The 17735-nt window shown below is 36.2% G+C and overlaps 1 protein-coding gene across 2 annotated transcripts; it reads right to left on the bottom strand.

The window, feature by feature from the left end:
- Positions 1-11907: 11907 nt before the first annotated feature.
- On the bottom strand, positions 11908-17711 carry mRpL10 (mitochondrial ribosomal protein L10). Of its 2 annotated transcripts, XR_011702071.1 has the most exons (6): positions 17548-17711; positions 17275-17477; positions 17091-17201; positions 15296-15503; positions 12364-12863; positions 11908-11990 (listed from the first exon to the last, which is right to left on the bottom strand). XR_011702071.1 is itself a non-coding variant. In XM_071592043.1 (5 exons), exons 1-5 carry the CDS (start codon positions 17567-17569, stop codon positions 12607-12609), a joined length of 801 nt encoding a protein of 266 aa, XP_071448144.1. In that variant the 5' UTR covers positions 17570-17711; the 3' UTR covers positions 12161-12606. The 2 variants fall into 2 exon arrangements, 1 of the variants encoding a protein (XP_071448144.1); XM_071592043.1 differs by lacking the exon at positions 11908-11990 and having other exon boundaries at positions 12161-12863.
- Positions 17712-17735: the final 24 nt, after the last annotated feature.

The following is a 17735-nucleotide window of genomic DNA, read 5'->3' as shown; positions in this document are numbered from 1 at the left end:
ACTATTTGGACAGGAGCAGTAAGGCTAGTGTACACAGGATTTTTTATTTAATTTTCAAAGACAAGAAGAGAAGTTAAATTGCATGAGGCTGTTTTGCTGTTTTTTGATGTGCTATTAGTATATATTAGTGGATATCTACATATATGCATCCAAAGCTATAGTTATCAACCTGAAGGTTGGTTTAATAGATAATAGCATTCCTAGTACTAAGCCTAAAAGCTTGCAAAATTCACACATCAGAATTCTTTTCCCTGTTCTACCTATGGTATTCCATGAGCATCTTATACCCAAAAAATCACACAGCAAGGGTGACCCTAAGAGTGCCTGCAGGCCTCTCTGGGAATCAATTCTGGATCCTCCAGGCTGCAGTCCACAACTCAACCCAATGAACTACTACATGTCCCCCTTATCGATATATCCGTAACTTTTGAGCCAAGAGCTGCCTTTTACCATATTTATCATAAGTAAGTAGAGATATTTTACCATTTTAAGTACCATATTACCATGGGATGTTTTGACTAGGAGTAGAGCATGGACTACTGACTGGAGAGCCCAGTTATGATTCCTGTGCACCCTCAGCTTCATCCAAGATGCATGATTTTTTGGATACCAGTAATTCCATTGGCAGCAAAGGAAGAGGAACTGGCCCCCTTAACCTAATGTGTGAATTTCGAATGCCGTTAGGCTTAGTATTAAGGTGGCCCCTAACATCACATATCAAACTGACCATCAGACGCATAACAAGAAAGAACCAATGGGATGGACACTGGAATTTTTGTAATGATTAGGAAAAAATTGAATAACAACCTATCCTTTTTCCTACCACCATACCTATCCTTTTTCTCCCCCCTTACCTTACTTACCCAATGTCGTCCCACCTATCACATTCCTTTTCATTCCATCGTCAATCACAATTTCCCGCACCACCTTTCCTACCATGTTTGAGTTTCTCCTAATAATATTGTCTCCTCCCCTACCGTGCCAAGTACTTTGCCATTTGTTTCTCGTTCCGTTCTTCTTCACTCATATATTCAAAAGCCTCCTATGTAAACTTATTGTCTAACCTCCTAGACCAAGTTTCTGAGTCATACAAAATGAAGCTCCACATAAAAGTTTTCTTTAATCTTTTATTTATATCCCTAATCAAGATATATGTCATCAACTCCCTCCTCCTTATAAAATCTTCTTTGCCTCACACAATTCTTTTTATGTCCCCATTACTTTGACTCTCTTTGAGCACAATACTTCCTAAATAGCCAAATTGTCCTGCATGTTGTAAGTTAAATTTAACCTTCTTATTGTTCAAACACCTCATTACCATTATTCTGATGATCCTCAAGAGTTATTGAACCACGCAAGCACCTCCACCACGTCAAGTTCCAAGAGGAATGTTCTATGTTATACCTGTATGCCAATGAAAATCACAACATACGTAAAGACTGAAATTTACTCATGTGGATTATCCATCACTCTTGCTTATCCATCGGCATCTTCTCATCTATCATTTGAAACTACCAACACTACCAATTTTGAAGCTCTTACCACTGCATTGTAGTCTAGACTACTGTAGTCTAGGACACCTAAAGTTTATAGTCTATGGTGAATCTCACTAGGATATTAACTACTAAGTTGTCTTAATACTCGACAAGTGTACCACCAAACCAGGGTAATCAACCCAGAGATTGGTTTAATTGGTGAGTGTAGAGAACAAGTCACAATAGATTCTTTAGAATACTCAATGCATACATCAGGTTAGAGGGTTAATTTCCCTGCAACATCTGAGGTTTTCCAGAAATATTTGGAAGAGGAAAAATTACACAGCTAGGGTGAAGCTGGGAGGGTCTAAAATTACCAGGAATTGAACCTAAAACCTCTGTTCAGTAACCAAATGACCTACCCACTACCTGACAATACCTGATTGACTTACCATACAAGCATTTGTGAAAATGGTAAACATTCTTGACAATTGGCACAGAGTCCAAGATGGGTACACATGAAGGTAATGATCACATAAACCATCCAAAAAGATTTGATTAACAAACTATTACTGTGGAATCATTACTTCTCTCATCATTTTCATTCCTCTTTGTACATATTTTCTGCTGGGTCCTTCACTGTAGAACTGGAAAATATAATCAGGAGCAAAATTTGAGAACCTCAACATTGGCTAATGGAAAAACACTATTTTACAAACATACAGTATAATCATTCTCAAAAGAAGTTTTTGGTTCCAATAATTTTGACCAGATAATGGGAGTGCAATGGCGGCAGGTTTTTGCATAATGGTATCATTAACTTCACTCCACAAATTAGGCTATCTGTTCCATTTCCAAAGATTTTCCAGCCCCCTCTACCTATTTTGACTCTTGTTCTGTCTTTCTCTTGTCTTACACTCCATAATTTGAATGTTTATTCACGATTCATACATCCATCACACATGATTCATCTGATCCTTTCAAAATTCTTATACTCTGTAATTTGATGCAGCAAATATTAAATTATTCTCCTATGTCTATATTTCTGATTTGTCTAATCCTGGGCTTCCTCTAACCTGTATAAAAATTTTAATCTACCTGTACAATACCTCCATACCTCTCTCTTTCAATGTCCATATTTTCCTACCACACTTTAGAAAAGGAGTTACAATGTTTAAAAAATTGCAAATCGTGCTTACTTCCTTGCTCAATTCAATAGAGTCCTATCAATAATGCCATATATCATCGAGTATTTAAGCAATGCGTGGTCCTTGTTATACCTATTGCTATTTCCTTATTAAGTTAATTGGCTGACTTTAGTTATAATTTTCTTTGACCGATAATTTTTGCTCTTTAGGGTGTGGGTTTGCTCTTTAGGTTAAACCTGTGGTGAAGTACAGATCTTTCTTTTTAGTATGGATATTAAATACTTCCACGAGGTGAAGCCTGAAACAATAGAATATATCTGCTCTTTAGGCTTTGCAATGTGGGAGACCATTCATTACTTTTGTTTTTGCACCAGTAACTCATTCAAGATTTGTACCATTTGGAATTTTTTGTCAGTAAAAATATTTTTAATCAGAGTTCCAATAAAAGAAGTCTGAATATAGAGGAAGAGTAGAAAATAATGATGGATTTAATAGTGCCATTGAGTGATAGATTCCGAGTTTGAAATAAATGTTTCATAAGCTAAGTTGAAGAAATGTGACACAGGGAGAAATAAAACTAAGAAGCAGGTGGACCTCTTCATTCAGATTTCACATAATTAACTGAGTTTAACTTTCATCAGAAAGAAATCATAATGGTCCATATTTAATCCATTATTTTTTAAGCAGGGATAAAATATTGTAATAGCTAACAATTCTAATTCATGTTTAGAATACATAATTCATTTATAAAATAAATAATTATCGTAGTTCTTTGCTTCATCTATATGAATACATACATATATATAAGAAATTGATTATGTTTACAGTAAATTGATTGCAGCCTGTTTACTAATGAATATTAATCAAATTATCCATTCCATATACTGCCTTCATTCTGTCCAACATGACTAACCTATTTCTGCCCCTTCCTCATTTGTCATTCTCTCAACATTATCCCCTCCATCACAGTCTTCAACATCCCTTCTCCAATCAATATGTGCATCCATCTTTCCCACCTCCATTGGATTTCTCTAAAACTCCTCTCTCCTCCTTCAATATGCCTAGTACTTCCATTTGTCTTCCTTTCTATTTCACTTTTTCCATCCTTTGCCACACCCACACATTTTTAAATTCTAATCTATGCCAAACATCTTACTTCAATGACCATGTTCCCACGAATGTATTCCTAATACGCTTACTCGACATAGTGGAGCATTACTATTATTATTGGTAATCTACCGGTAAAGTTAGGTTTTGGATGGATAAAGCCTACAAGACAGAACAACGATGCATTCACCTGCCTCATATCTAGAGGCACACTTTAAATTAAACTTCTTTTGCGAGGCATGAATAAGCAAAAAATGCAATATAAATTTTTCGAAACAATAGACTCAGTAGTTTATATAATCAGGTATAAATCAAGGCTCCTGAAAAAATTAATGCATTTAATTTTTTTCAATGCAATTATGACCATAGAAAAACGCTTAGAAAATAAAAGCAAAGGCTATCTCGGGTTTCCATTTGCGTTCAAATAGTCACCTAGATTAAACCAAGGCCTAAAAAAAACAAGATGTCTATAAATATTTATTTAATCATAAATTTGATAATTTATTCAAACAGCTAAACAATATGGGACACAACACTCCAAAATAAAGAACTTATTATAAGTAATCTACTAATAAGGTTTTGTTTGGATACAAGCTACTTAATAATTTTCTTGATTTCCTAAGAAAAAACAACACTACAATAAGCCCCTCTTAAATTCCACACACTCCATTCCTCCCATCCCACATCCCTATCCTATTCCTGTCCCTTCCTCATTTTCCTGGCATTAGACCCTCTTTTTATAATCTTATACATTGTATAATTCATTCACCTATTACTAGGGCGGAATCTGGACAAATTTTCTTTTATTCTATCCTTCTATTTCTTTTACATGTTCAGTGTGTTAAAGTATCATGAATATGATTTAAAATAACACTTTATGACTGTTCCTGTAAAATTTGACCAGTAAGAAAATATTACAATACTCTGATACTGATAGCTATAAATGCCTTAAGCCAGTGGCTCCTAAAGTGGGTGCTACCACCCCCTATGGGACGGTCCTCTAGTCAATAGGGGCAAAATGAAGCAAGGAAGTGGCAGGGGAGTGCTGGAAGGTCCTGACAATGTGAAATTTGCAAAGGCTGGGGAACCTTCCTTTTTTCTCCGTTTTTAAAGTTTACATTGTTTCCCGTGCCTAGAAGTAAGTTAAAATATGTGTTTACTAACATTTTAAAGTAGGAAAGGTTGAAAAATATTTCAATGCCTTTCTTGCACAAGGAAAATTTTTGGAGAGGTTAAATCCTATTTGGCCTATTGTTGGCCCAACTTCACGACACTGAGTACTTCATCAGTAAGGTTCAGTGTGAATAAAACAGGTGTGAATCCAGAGAGGAATCAGCTCATCTGATAATTAGATTCGGTAGTTTTACATGAAATATTTACCAGGATAATCATTTTCCAAACCATTCAGTTCCAACGATATTATAAAGGCTGTATTGGTAAGATATTTTTCATTCATTGCATGATACCATTCTTGTTATCGTACTATTTTATAATTTTTTGTATTATTTTATGATGGCAAAGTATATTACAAAAATAAATGGCCATTATATTGTTTAAGTTTTGATGAAATGGTAATAGATAGTTCAGAAAGAGTACATTTTCTCTCCCTTTGCCAGCTAGATATCAATTAAATAAATTACCAGTTCACCGATCTAAGTCATGTTTTGCTGACATTGCACATTTCCTTGAAGCATAGTTTTTTTTCCAAACAATGGGTAATATTCACAATAGTTCTTTGAATAAAAAGAAAAATTTGGAAATATTTTGCTTTTACGAGTAAATTGAGTAGTAAACATACTTCTTCACAAAATTACTCTCCATAATATATCATCAAATGAAAAGGTGGTCTTGCTATGGAATAAACTTTATTTGAACCAACGCACACACAAGTATCCAAAAATTGAATCAAAGCCAATTTCACCGCAACAGTCCGTTGAACTGCCTTCCTTATGAATACAATTTAGGGGATTGAATGGACTAATACGATCATAACGACATCATATGGTATGATAATGATCGCAGACAGTATAATGTGGATTACCTTAAGTACATATTTATAGAGTCCCCTATAAACAAGCGCATGCCGATGTGCTTACTATGCGAAAGGGTGTTTTCAAATGAGGCGATGAAACCTTCCACACGAATTCACCATTTTAGGAAGGCACATCCTGACAAGACAGAAAAGACTTCAACATTTTTTCAGTCACTTCATGACAGATTGCAAAATCGCCCAACACTTTCAAGTATGTTGTGTAATGCTTCAAAACATATCATTGATGGTTTGCGTGCGTGATCAGTAAGCGAAGTCCAGAGTACTGTCCTGCATAAGCCACCATACGATACAATAAAAATTATTTCCTTCAGCAACACTTCAGCTCAATGAAGAATAGATGAAATGGCTGAAAATATGGAAGATAATTTGCATGGCATCCTGTGAACAACAGAATTTGCATTACAGTTGGACGAGTCAACTTTGCCAGGTAATGAATCTGTGCTTCTAGCTTACATACGCTTTATTAAAGATGAAAATCTGCCTCAAGAGCTGTTGTTTGCAAGGCAATTAGAAACTGACACTAAAGGGGAATCAATATTTCATATCGTAGAGCAGTTCTTCAGGGACAAAAAAATGTCAATTTCTAACATACTTGCTGTTGGGACAGACGGAGCTCTGTCAATGACTGGTCGTCACCATGCTTGTATTACATCTTTGAGAAAATATGTACAAAATAGTTTTGTTATTCATTGTGCCATTCACTGACAACTTCTAGTGGCTAAACTACCAAGTGATCGCTCTCACAAGTCCTTAGACATTGTAATTACAGCGGTTAACAAAGTCAAAGCACATGCTCTGCAATGCCTGAACTATTTGCAAAGTTCAATGAAATGAAATTACAATTGCAGGGAAATGATAATAACCTTATAAAGGCAAAATCTGTGGTGACTCTGTTTCCAAGTTGCTTTTATTTAGGCGCAACACACGTCGCCACGAGCTTTATCGATTTCCTTCCCTGCTTAAGCTAGAAGGGCAAACTGGTAGAGGTGATGATGATTTGTGAGTCTTTTTTGATCATTAAGCCATCTTACATAAAAAGATGACGCAGCAATTTGAGGATATTCTTTTGTTGGAAATTCCCGACTGGTTGATTAATCCGTTTGTAGATATTGAGGAAGTAGGAGTATTAGAGGAAGAATGAATTGGACAACAAAATAACATTGAATTGAAACCAAAGTTTAAGATAAACTATCAAGAGTTTTGGTTACAGAAGGTTTCCAATCGCTATCCTGCATTATAGATGGTGTTTAAAAAACTCCTTGCATTTCCAACTTCATATTTGTTGGAACATGGTTTTAGTGCAGTCATTCAGCTTATTTCCAATCAGAGAAACAGACCTCAGGTTTGTGAACGCGGTTTGACTCCTGTTAAGTGACATTAATCCAGACGTTAGAAAACTGGTATCAGGTCATCAAGTCCATTTATCCCATTAAAATTTTATTTGATAGAAATATGTTATTTAATTAGGCAATTGAATCTCCTAAATGACTTCTAGATCATGAAAAACTACAATCAATAATTACTTAATTTTTTAACTAATTTTAACAATACATGATTAGTTATTCTATTTTCAATCATTGAAAATGTTCATGTTATATAATTGCTTGATTTAAGTAAAAAAAATAACATGTTAACTTCTAAAAAAAGCTTTCTTAAAATTATTTGTTTGATAATTTATATTTATGTAAAATGAATATTCTCACAAGTTCCTTACATTGTGTATTAAGTCTCTTGCATAAATGTGATATGAAAACTATACATTTTTTTTTTTTAAGTAATCTACCGGTTAAGGTAGGTTTTTGGACGGAAACAACTACCAAACAAATATTTTATTACTCCTAACAAAACACAAAATCAATCATCCTACTCTATATCAGGTCCCTCTTCATCTCTGAGTACTTTCTTCCTCCCTTCATCCCGTCCAACAACCCTATCCTGTTCCTTCCCTTTCCTCTTTTGCCCAACATTCTACCCTCTATCACAGTCTTCAACATCCCACTGCCGGCCAACACCCCCTTCATCCACTTTTCCTGCCTCCATAGGATTGCTCCCAACAAACCCCTCTCTTCGCCCACCATACCAAGTACTTCCTCATTTGTTTTCTTCTCTGTCCATTTCACCTTCTCCATTCTTCTCCACACCCACATTTCAAAAGCCTCCAATCTACGTCTATCCTCCTGCTTCAATGACCACGTTTCCGCTCCGTACATAGCTACGCTCCATATCAAAGTTTTTACGAGTCTTTTCTTAACATCCTTACTCAAAGTCCCCGTCATCAACTCCCTCCTCCTTGTGAAAGCCTCTTTGCCTAGCGCAATTCTTCTTCTTACGTCCCTACTACTTTGACCGTGTTGGTCCAAAACACTACCGAGATACGTAAACAGTTCTACCTGCTCTAGCTTTTGCCCTCCTATTTTAATGTTAAGCTTGGCCTTTTTCTTTCTAGAAAATCGCATAACCTTTGTTTTATTAATATTGATTCTCATCCCATACCTGTCGCACTGAATTTCCAATTCACTAAGCAATGCTTGCAGCCCCTTGGCTGACTGACAAACTAAAGCTTGGTCATCAGCAAACCTAACTGATTTTACGAATTCCCCGCCCACTTTCATTCCTACCTCGAGTTCATCCCATGCCTCTTTGATCATTTCTTCTGCGTACAGGTTGAACAGCAAGGGTGATAATGGGCAACCCTGCCTTACACCCCTTCCTAACACTGCCCATCCTGACTCCCCGTTTCCCACCCTCACCTGAGCAGTCTGAGACATGTACAGGTTGCGGATTAGCCTCCTTTCCCTCCAATCTATTCCTATTTTCTGCAATATACTCATTAGTTTTTCCCAATTTACTCTATCAAATGCTTTTTCGAAATCTACGAAACAGGCAAATACCTCCTGGTTGTGTTCTATATTCCTCTCGATTAATAATCTCATTACTGCAATGGCATCACGCGTACCTCTCCCCTTCCTAAACCCAAACTGATCATCCCCTAAGTAATCATTTGCCCTACTCTCTATCCTTTTGTTTATGATCCTGAGAACAACCTTAGCTGCGTGGGATATCAAACTAATTGTCCTATAGTCCTCACATGACGTGGCCTTTACCTTTTTCGGAATAGGAACTAAAACTGATCTCACAAAGTCTTCCGGCCAGATTCCCTCCTCATAAATACTACGGATCAGCCCTTATAGCCTGTTCCTCCCATATTTTCCCAAGCATTTCAAAAGTTCCACGGGAATGTTATCTACCCCCACGGCCTTATTTAGTTTCATCTCCCTTAATGCCCTTTCTATCTCATTGTCTAGTATGCCTGGACCTAAGCTATCTTCCTCTACGTCATGTTCCTTTTCTATGTCTAACTTTGTTGGTCTAAGCTCTTTACTATACAGTTCTTCTACATATTCCTTCCATCTCTCTTGGATCTTTCCTACGTCAACTATTACCTTACCGGCCTTATCTCTAACTGCTATCGTTGATCTCCCTTTCTTACTTCCCGATAAAGATTTAACTATGCTGTAAAGCGCACAGATTTCCCCCTTCCTCTGCAGACTTTCCATATTCTCGCACTGCGTCTTCCACCCTGCTTCCTTTGCTTTATTTGTGGCCCGCCTCAATTTATTGTTCAATTCTTTGTACTTCATTTTGCCTAATTCTGTATTTATATTCTTCCATTTTCGCCGCTCATCCATTTTTGCAATCATCTCATCCGTGATCCATGGTTTACGAGTCCTTTTAGCGTTAACGGTTCCAATAGTGTCTTTTGCCGCTTTAGACAACCCTTTTTTGATACATTCCCATTTTTCTTCAATAGTACTTAGCTCTTTACCGTCCTCCATGATTTTCTCTACCGCCTGTTTGTATTCCTTTCTTTTCAACCCATTTAATGCTTCTACATTCCATTTTCTAACTCGCCGCCCCTGCCTTATCTTTTTAAAACGTACGCTACATTTCATAACAACTAAATTGTGGTCTGAGTCCGCATCTGCTCCCGGGAAGCTGTGGGAATTTATCACACTGTTCCTAAACCTGTGTCTAACCAGGATATAATCTAGCTGATATCTTCCCGAGTCACCTGGCATTTTCCATGTATACCTGCGTCTTTTGTGGTGTCTGAACCAAGTGTTGGTGATAACTAAGCCCTGTCTCCTGCAGAACTCAACTGCTTTCTCCCCGCGGTCATTCCTCGTGCCTAAACCGTAGTCCCCCACCTCATCACCATCTCTTCCTTCGCCTACTGTCGCATTCCAATCCCCCATCACTATCAAATGTTTCCCTGCAGGAACACATGCAATCATGTCTTCTAACTGATCGTATATCCTATCGACCTCTTCTTCCTTATGGTTGCTCGGTGGCATGTATACCTGGATAATAACTAAGTTCGTCGGTTCTGCTTTTATCTCCACTAGTAGTATTCTATCCGTTACCTGCTCTATGTTGACTACGCTTCTTCCTACCTCTTCATTTAATACTATGGCAACCCCTCGTTGGCTCTCGTCCCCACCGCTGTATATTATTCTATACTTATCACTCCAGTAATCCCCGCTATCTTTCCATCTCACCTCGCATAGACCTAAAATATCTATATTTCCCCTTTCCATCTCTCGCTTAACATTCTCCAATTTCCCCGTCCTCATCATTGTCCTAACATTCCACGTTCCTATTCTAACTAATTTGGTCTTCTTCTCCTGCGTCTTCTGTCCTGCTGCTGCTGGTTTTCCCTTGCAAGGGTTTCGTGGGATGACGACCGCGGAAGCCTTGCCTCCCCCGCTGCCGGGCACGACACACGGCCGATTGGGCCGAGCCCCGTGGTTGCCAGGACTCAAAATATCTCTATTGTCCATCATATTTTTCTAGGGAATGATAATTGAGGTGGTTTCCCGTTGCCTTCCTCAATAGTGTTTTTAACGTGACACCATCACTTACTGGCCGCCCCACTGGGGTCAGACGCCATTGCAGCCGCCTCACTGAGGAACAGACGCTGCATGGACTACCTTCCGTCTGGCTCCTAACCTTCGACCTATCTGGCATGGGTGACCCTACCAGGAGCAATTTTTATTACTCCCGCCAGTACAGCTCTAGGGGTCATCGGAACGCACAAGCCCTTCCACCACGTCAAGGTTGTAGTCCGGGGAGGGACTATACATTTATTGCATTCTAAATTAACATTTGATTAGTCATTGTCTTCAATTTAATTATTTCAATGTTCCTCATTTGGTTACTTTGCTTTGTGATTTTTATTATTATTTTAAAGCTACCGATTAGGGAAGGTTGAGTATAGGTTTATGAATCCAAGGGGACGGAGGCTCGAAAAAGTTTGGGAAACACTGCTCTAAACAATTCAACAGTCAACAAAATTTCATTAATTGGAACCAAAACAACACCCAGAAATGTTGATAGGAATTTCTTCCATCTGCCTCTCTTCCCATGAACACTTAATGAAATACAATCATATTCTCGACACATGTTTTCACAGCATTCAGATGAATTACTCAATGGCTCAACGAAAAACGATTCATGATGACAACAGAGGCCATGGCCAACACAGATGCCTATTTTGAGGACCTTCCAAAAACCTACTTTTTGGATGACTTAAAAAAGTCAGAGAAATGCTGGGAATTTTGTACCAAGCTGAAAATAAATTATGTAGAAAAATAAAAAAGATCGAACCAAAACATTTTTCTATTTTTTCCTAAAGAATTATTGAATTATCCATGCATTAGGACTCAAAACAAGTTCTGGGTCCGGCAGAACAGAGAAATTGTCTAAAGATAAGTAAATATGTGAATTTTCGCTCTCGCAGACACATAATTGTTGTCCATTACTAAAAAAGAAAGAAAGACTCGTACTTTTCCACAGATTTACGTACGAGTCTTTCTTTCTTTTTTAGTAATGGATATTAATTACTTCCACGAAGTGAAGCCTGAAACAATAGAACATAATTGTTGCTTTAACTATTATAATGAACATGGGTTTTTCATATCATATTTTTCAGACATTAATATTCTCCTCTTCGTTCAACATGGGTAAAATTATGAATAGTAATTTAGTTCTTTTAAAACCTTACATGATTTAAGCTCTTCATGAATTTATGTAAAATATATATCCCCACTGGGAGAATGGAAATTGTCACACCTGTCACGGGTAATGATTATCTTCATGGTCCTGGGAACAACATAACTCATAAAGAGTAGCCAATACCAAGGACACCTATAAAATTTAAATTATTATATTTAGTAATTTACAAGCCTATATAGATATTTAGTCTATATAGTTATATGAATATATATATTCAGGGAACAAAAATATGTAAAAGCAAAAAATTACACGAAAATTGTAATGAATAATACTGAAATATGAGACCGTGTTATGCACTTTATTCTCAATTCTGAGCATCAAAACTTCATTGGTAATAACACATGCATAAAAAATTTCATAGATGGGAAAAAAATTATTGCACAAAAAATCTGTGACACATGGTCGAATTGAAAATAACCATAATAAAACTATAAACATCAAATCATTTGTTCATTTTAGGTTTTTATTGCTTTTTTTAGGAAACAAGAGCTCATTAATGTCTTACCAAACATCTTTCCAAGAACCACACTAAGCCTGTTTCTTGTTACGCACACATTTCTTCAATTTGTTAAACAATAAATAAGTTTCATGCACACATTTCCTCACAAAATCTTGAGAAAAGGTCTGTGTCATGCTGAACCTTCAAAATACTACTGATACTTCAATTTCCTTGACTCTTCTTCCACACTTTTACACAATGCAAATCATACTCTTCACTATTGAAATGGTTGGTATCCCTAAATGCATTTTACTCAGTCTTATCCAGTTTCCCTTCAACACTATTATCACCATCTGTTTCACTCCCAGAAGATTGTAGCTGGGTTGCTCGCAGAGTTAGCTGATGAATAAGAACGTTCTGGAGTGAGCTGAGATTCTGCACTAGGGAACCTCCAGCAGCCACATTTAACAGGGAAGCAAACTTTGCCCTTTCTGTGGTTAAATCTGATAATTTTGAATACTTCTCCAATTCACTGACATCCATCATTCTCTTATCAACTATTGCACCTGGAGAAAAATAAATAAAGAGGTATTTTGAAGTTTTTATGAATCAGTTTAGAGATAGTTGGTCATGACATGCAAGTCAATGAGAGTCCAAGAATTCCAAACACACATGGTAGTCACGGTTGAAAAAAATGGCAACTGTTAGCCTCCTCAAACATCATTCAAAATTTTCACTGCCAATGGGTAAAATAAAATCTACCCTGGAGAGAAACTTACACAAAAACAGTTATCTCATCTAGGAGGAGAGACCACTCTCCTAAATTTGGAAAGAGTAAACACATAGGTAACTTGAAAGGTACATAATTAAAGGACTTTGGGATTAGGTGTACATGAAAACTTTTTTGGCAAAAATTGTTTCCCCCCAACGTGGTCCAAAATCAGTCCACCTTCTGAAATTATCATGAAATAATTCCATGAATTAACAATTGTAAATACTTTCTGACAGAACCTACAGTAGATATAAGTTGCTTGAACTGACTGTAAGCACAAAAGTAATGACGTTATATTTAGTTCAAAACACCCTACTTGTTGCCAAACTCTTTGGTGGTTCATGGTAAGCCTCTCATGCTCCAGAAATCACAACCCAACGGAAAAATTACATTAATGGTGAAAAAGTTACAATAATCACTCCCCACTTCAATAAAACCGGTAAACAAAATTTGAAAAAAGGACTGATTAGTAAGCCTGCAAAATTAACCAGCGTTGTATTATATGCACCTTAATGTTGTATCTATATTGAAATAACAACCAATGCATTTAGTATGAAAAATGCACAGATTAAGCAGGGATGGTTACATGGTTAAACAGAAGAATGTTTAACTTTCACGCATTGAAGGATTTCTTTAACTTTTATGACCTTTAAAGAGGGTGAAGTGGGGAATTGTGTCAAATGATTAAAGGAGTGCATTGACACCATGGGGTTAAGGGAGAGACAAATAATAAAATCAGGAATTGTGAAGAGTTTTCACTGCTTTGGGATTTATTTTGATAGATTCTAATGGAATACTCATCATTTTACAAGAAACAAATTGGGCACCTTTCATCTCACTACGAACTGTGCTAGCTTAGTTCGTTGTCATTCAGGTTTCACAGGTTCATTCATTCATATACTTGAAAGTGTGTTGCTCAAAAATTAGCATTACTTGTATGTGCCCTCAAACCAACCACAGGCTCAGCTCACAAAATATCATTAAAAAACTACCAGCAGAAAAGTATTGTTAATTACTAGAGTCACAGCATTCAATCAAGCCCATCCCCGCCTTTTTATATGTAATGCTTATTTACAAACACTATAAGTAAAAAAATTATTTGCCCTAATTTGTTCTTAATGCGGTACCAGCAAATTCCAAAGATTCAGAATCTCAACTCAAACCTGATGATACAACACGTCAAAAGCTAGGTGGAATGCAAAAAAAGTTAAATCGTGGATAATTGCATTTGATTGCTCTAAATGACTGATATCTATACTAGCAGTTGACCTAGCTGCTGGTGGGTAACTAACTATACGTTGGATGTCAATTTGTACATTGGAGGCTTTTTTTATTGTTGTAGTTATTGTGGGGCATTTCAAATGCCTGTAAAACCAAACTAATCAGGTATACATAGTACACAATTCAATTAGGATTATGTAACCACACTAAAGAATTTATGAATCCTTCCTTATTCTAAAAATGAACTGAAGTCCATGTGGGTAAAATTGGATACAAATGACTTTGTATCCAATTCAACTCTTGTTCCATCTTTTTACTACACTACCCATTTTTAAGAAAATATTGTCATCAAGTGTGACAGGAACGTTTTGCTTACACTATTCTTGATAGATGAGAGAACATACAAGAATAGAAAATATTGTATGTACATATATAAAATTTCAAAGGACTCTTGGATACTATAATGAGCTAAGGCATGATGGGAAGGAGAGATCAGTCAAAATATGACCACTGTAATAAATGGTGGGCTCCTCAAAGCACTGCAGGTTTTGGTCACTGAATACTGGCCGAAAAAAACCATAGAAACCCTACATTTTAATTTTTTACAGCAATTAACATTGGCTAAAACATAAATCATTAGATTTTGAACAAAATCTTTTTTTCCAACTTTGTCTTTTCTCTTAATGTCTTTAATAATTGATCAAGTAATTCAATATTTTTCTACAGGCAACAGTACACAACAATAAGGTGCATTTAAATTTATTTTTCATTCTAGCTTAGGTCGTTTCATATCATAATCACAAATACTTTGTTCTAAACTAACTTCTACACTGATAATGAGACTTGAACTTATGTTAATTGGAATAGCTCCAACTGTACAGCTCCAAATACACTAGAGGCAAAAACCTGGCTGCCCAAATCACCACGCTGAGAACTAGAGAGTTAATCCAATGTCATGCATACTATGATATTATGAAAAATAAATCAATTATAATTATAGCTCACCCATTAGCAACAATGCTGGCACCCGCCGAAATATTTTGAAAATAGATCGAACAGTCTTTGGACTCCCATCCGGACAAAAGACTAATGTTGTATGGGATTTAAATAGACACAGTGCTGGTTCATAATAAGAATTAGCCCAAGCCATTTCTGCAATTCTTCTCCCATATACCTTTAACGTGCCTTTATGTTTTAGCAGAGCAACTCGTACCTAGTGCATAAAACAGTTCAAAAATTGGTTAAAGAATCCAAAGCATATTACAACCTATTTTTTAATTAGGGATGTAAAATAAACTTTTTTACTTTGATGTCACGAATTTAATTAATGTTTGTGTACCAAACTCTGTGAAAGGAGGTTCAAAGTTGCTGTCCAGTAACTCAAGGCTGGGTAAAACAAAAGATGAGAGGCCTCCAATGTGTATTCAAAAACCTTTAAGATAATTAACAGTTATAGCCCTGGCAGAATCATATGAAAACTATAAATAGATTTTAATACTGCAAGAACTTTGAAAGTGTGATAATGCTTGGAAAATACAAACATTGACTCATGTAGCAGGAATTCAGAGAGAAACTACAAGAAACACAATGAATATAATCGGATAAAAATTGGCAGAAATAGCACAACTCTATTTACAGGTAAAATTTTGATACACTGGGTGTAGTATGCTCTTAAAATGAATTTTTGCAATTTTGATAATTTCATTCAAATTTCCTTAACTCCATTTAAATGTAGTGTTATTGATTAATCAAATTTGTTGAATCCAAAATGGAAATACAGGTATTGCCAAAGGAGTGGAATGCATTGTCAGTGATTTCCCATAATTATGATCTGGATTTCAGGCCAAGTAAAGACATTATTCCATAAAGTCCAGCTTTCATCCATTTCATTCTTTTTCAAATTGTGAAGTGCAGGTGGTCATAAGTTAATAATTGACATGTAATACTCACTAATATGCGGTTTATGCCATATATATTCACGAACTTGCCAAAGGAATTGTTACAAAAATAAAAATTGTTATTATAAAATTTATTCAAAATAATAATTTAAACTCCACTTCAGAAATTCACACTATGGCAGGCAAAAGGGATTACAAACAAATCATTGCATATAGGACAAACTATTCTGAATGAAAAACAATCTGGTTTCAAATCCGTAGGCTGCTGTAACTTTGAACCGGAAATATGGCTCTAGTAATAAAACCATGGCTTGTTCGTATTTTATTATTCTGAAATGTTCTTTAGAAGTCAATGATTCGAAGCATCTTATAGGCAAAACATAAAGTCAGAGATATGCGCCATTGCTTAAACGAATAAATTATCAATTAATGGATAAGAAGAAAAAAAATGCAGAGTTAACATGAAATCTCCATGAGAAATATTAGGGGTTTCCCCGAAAGGTTATAATTCTTTATTTTATTATTAATCATCGTGACCGTGAAACTCATACAGCACTGTGAAATTCAGTTATTCGCCGACAACATAGAGGTTGAAGCTTAATAATTGACATTTAGTATTGGATTTTTAAAACGAAAATTGAATTCTTAATAAGTGGTATTCTCTCCGATGCAATGCCAAACATTTGAGCTCCAAGAATGATTTACGGTGCGAAAAGACCGAAATGTAACGAAACTCTGGGGTGAAAAATGTAAACAAAATCTTTATAGCAGTACCTAGGGTAGTTTTGCCCAAGCTCTCTCATTTTTAAAATTTATCTGCTAGGGCACTGCGCAAGCCTACGACAGTACCCCAAACTGAACGAAGTACCTCAAAGCATCACAAGACTTTGGTAGATACGTGCCTTAAATTTCTCTTCCTCGCTAATAGGGCTTGTGTGGAAAAATCCTAAGAACTGCGACTGCTCAGTTTCGATGAACATCTCTTTCGCAAGAAACTTTGCATACATGTTTTCCTGCAAGAAAAATTTACCTTGGATAAGCAAAATAAAGTATGCCTTTCGGTACAACAGGATATATATGACTAACCTCTTCATCATTCTTCTTTCTACTTGTTGGTTTTAGACAAAGTTCAACACTGGGTCGCCGACTAATAGTTGGTTTATTGTACATTGGTTGAACTACCCTAAGAACTTTTGCTCTCTCATAATGTGGAAGAGCAGGCCGCTGAATATTTATTTTGTTTCTATATCTAACACTTTGTAAATTGGGCTTCCATGGGACCAAAAATGCTGAAATAGGAAGTTAACCGTTAAAACATTTCAATACCTTCGTACTACAATGTTCACCAAACCAGCTAACCTTTTCTAATATATGTCGTCATGTTTTCAATAAATCACTTTTTATAAAAAATATACTAATTCATTTTAAACACATCACGCTGTAACTGTGAAGTAAATTTGCTTCTCTACACAGCCACACCAAACCTTCGGAGAAACCCTCGTGTAAATAACACGCCAGTGGTTGTTCACCTTGTTCGCTTCGAACAA

This window comes from Hetaerina americana, unplaced genomic scaffold (assembly GCF_022747635.1).
Source record: "Hetaerina americana unplaced genomic scaffold, ioHetAmer1.1.p SCAF_5, whole genome shotgun sequence".
Taxonomy (NCBI): Eukaryota; Metazoa; Arthropoda; class Insecta; order Odonata; family Calopterygidae; genus Hetaerina; species Hetaerina americana.
The sequence above is the reverse complement of the archived record's forward strand: the minus strand, read 5'-3'. Positions and strand labels throughout refer to the sequence as shown.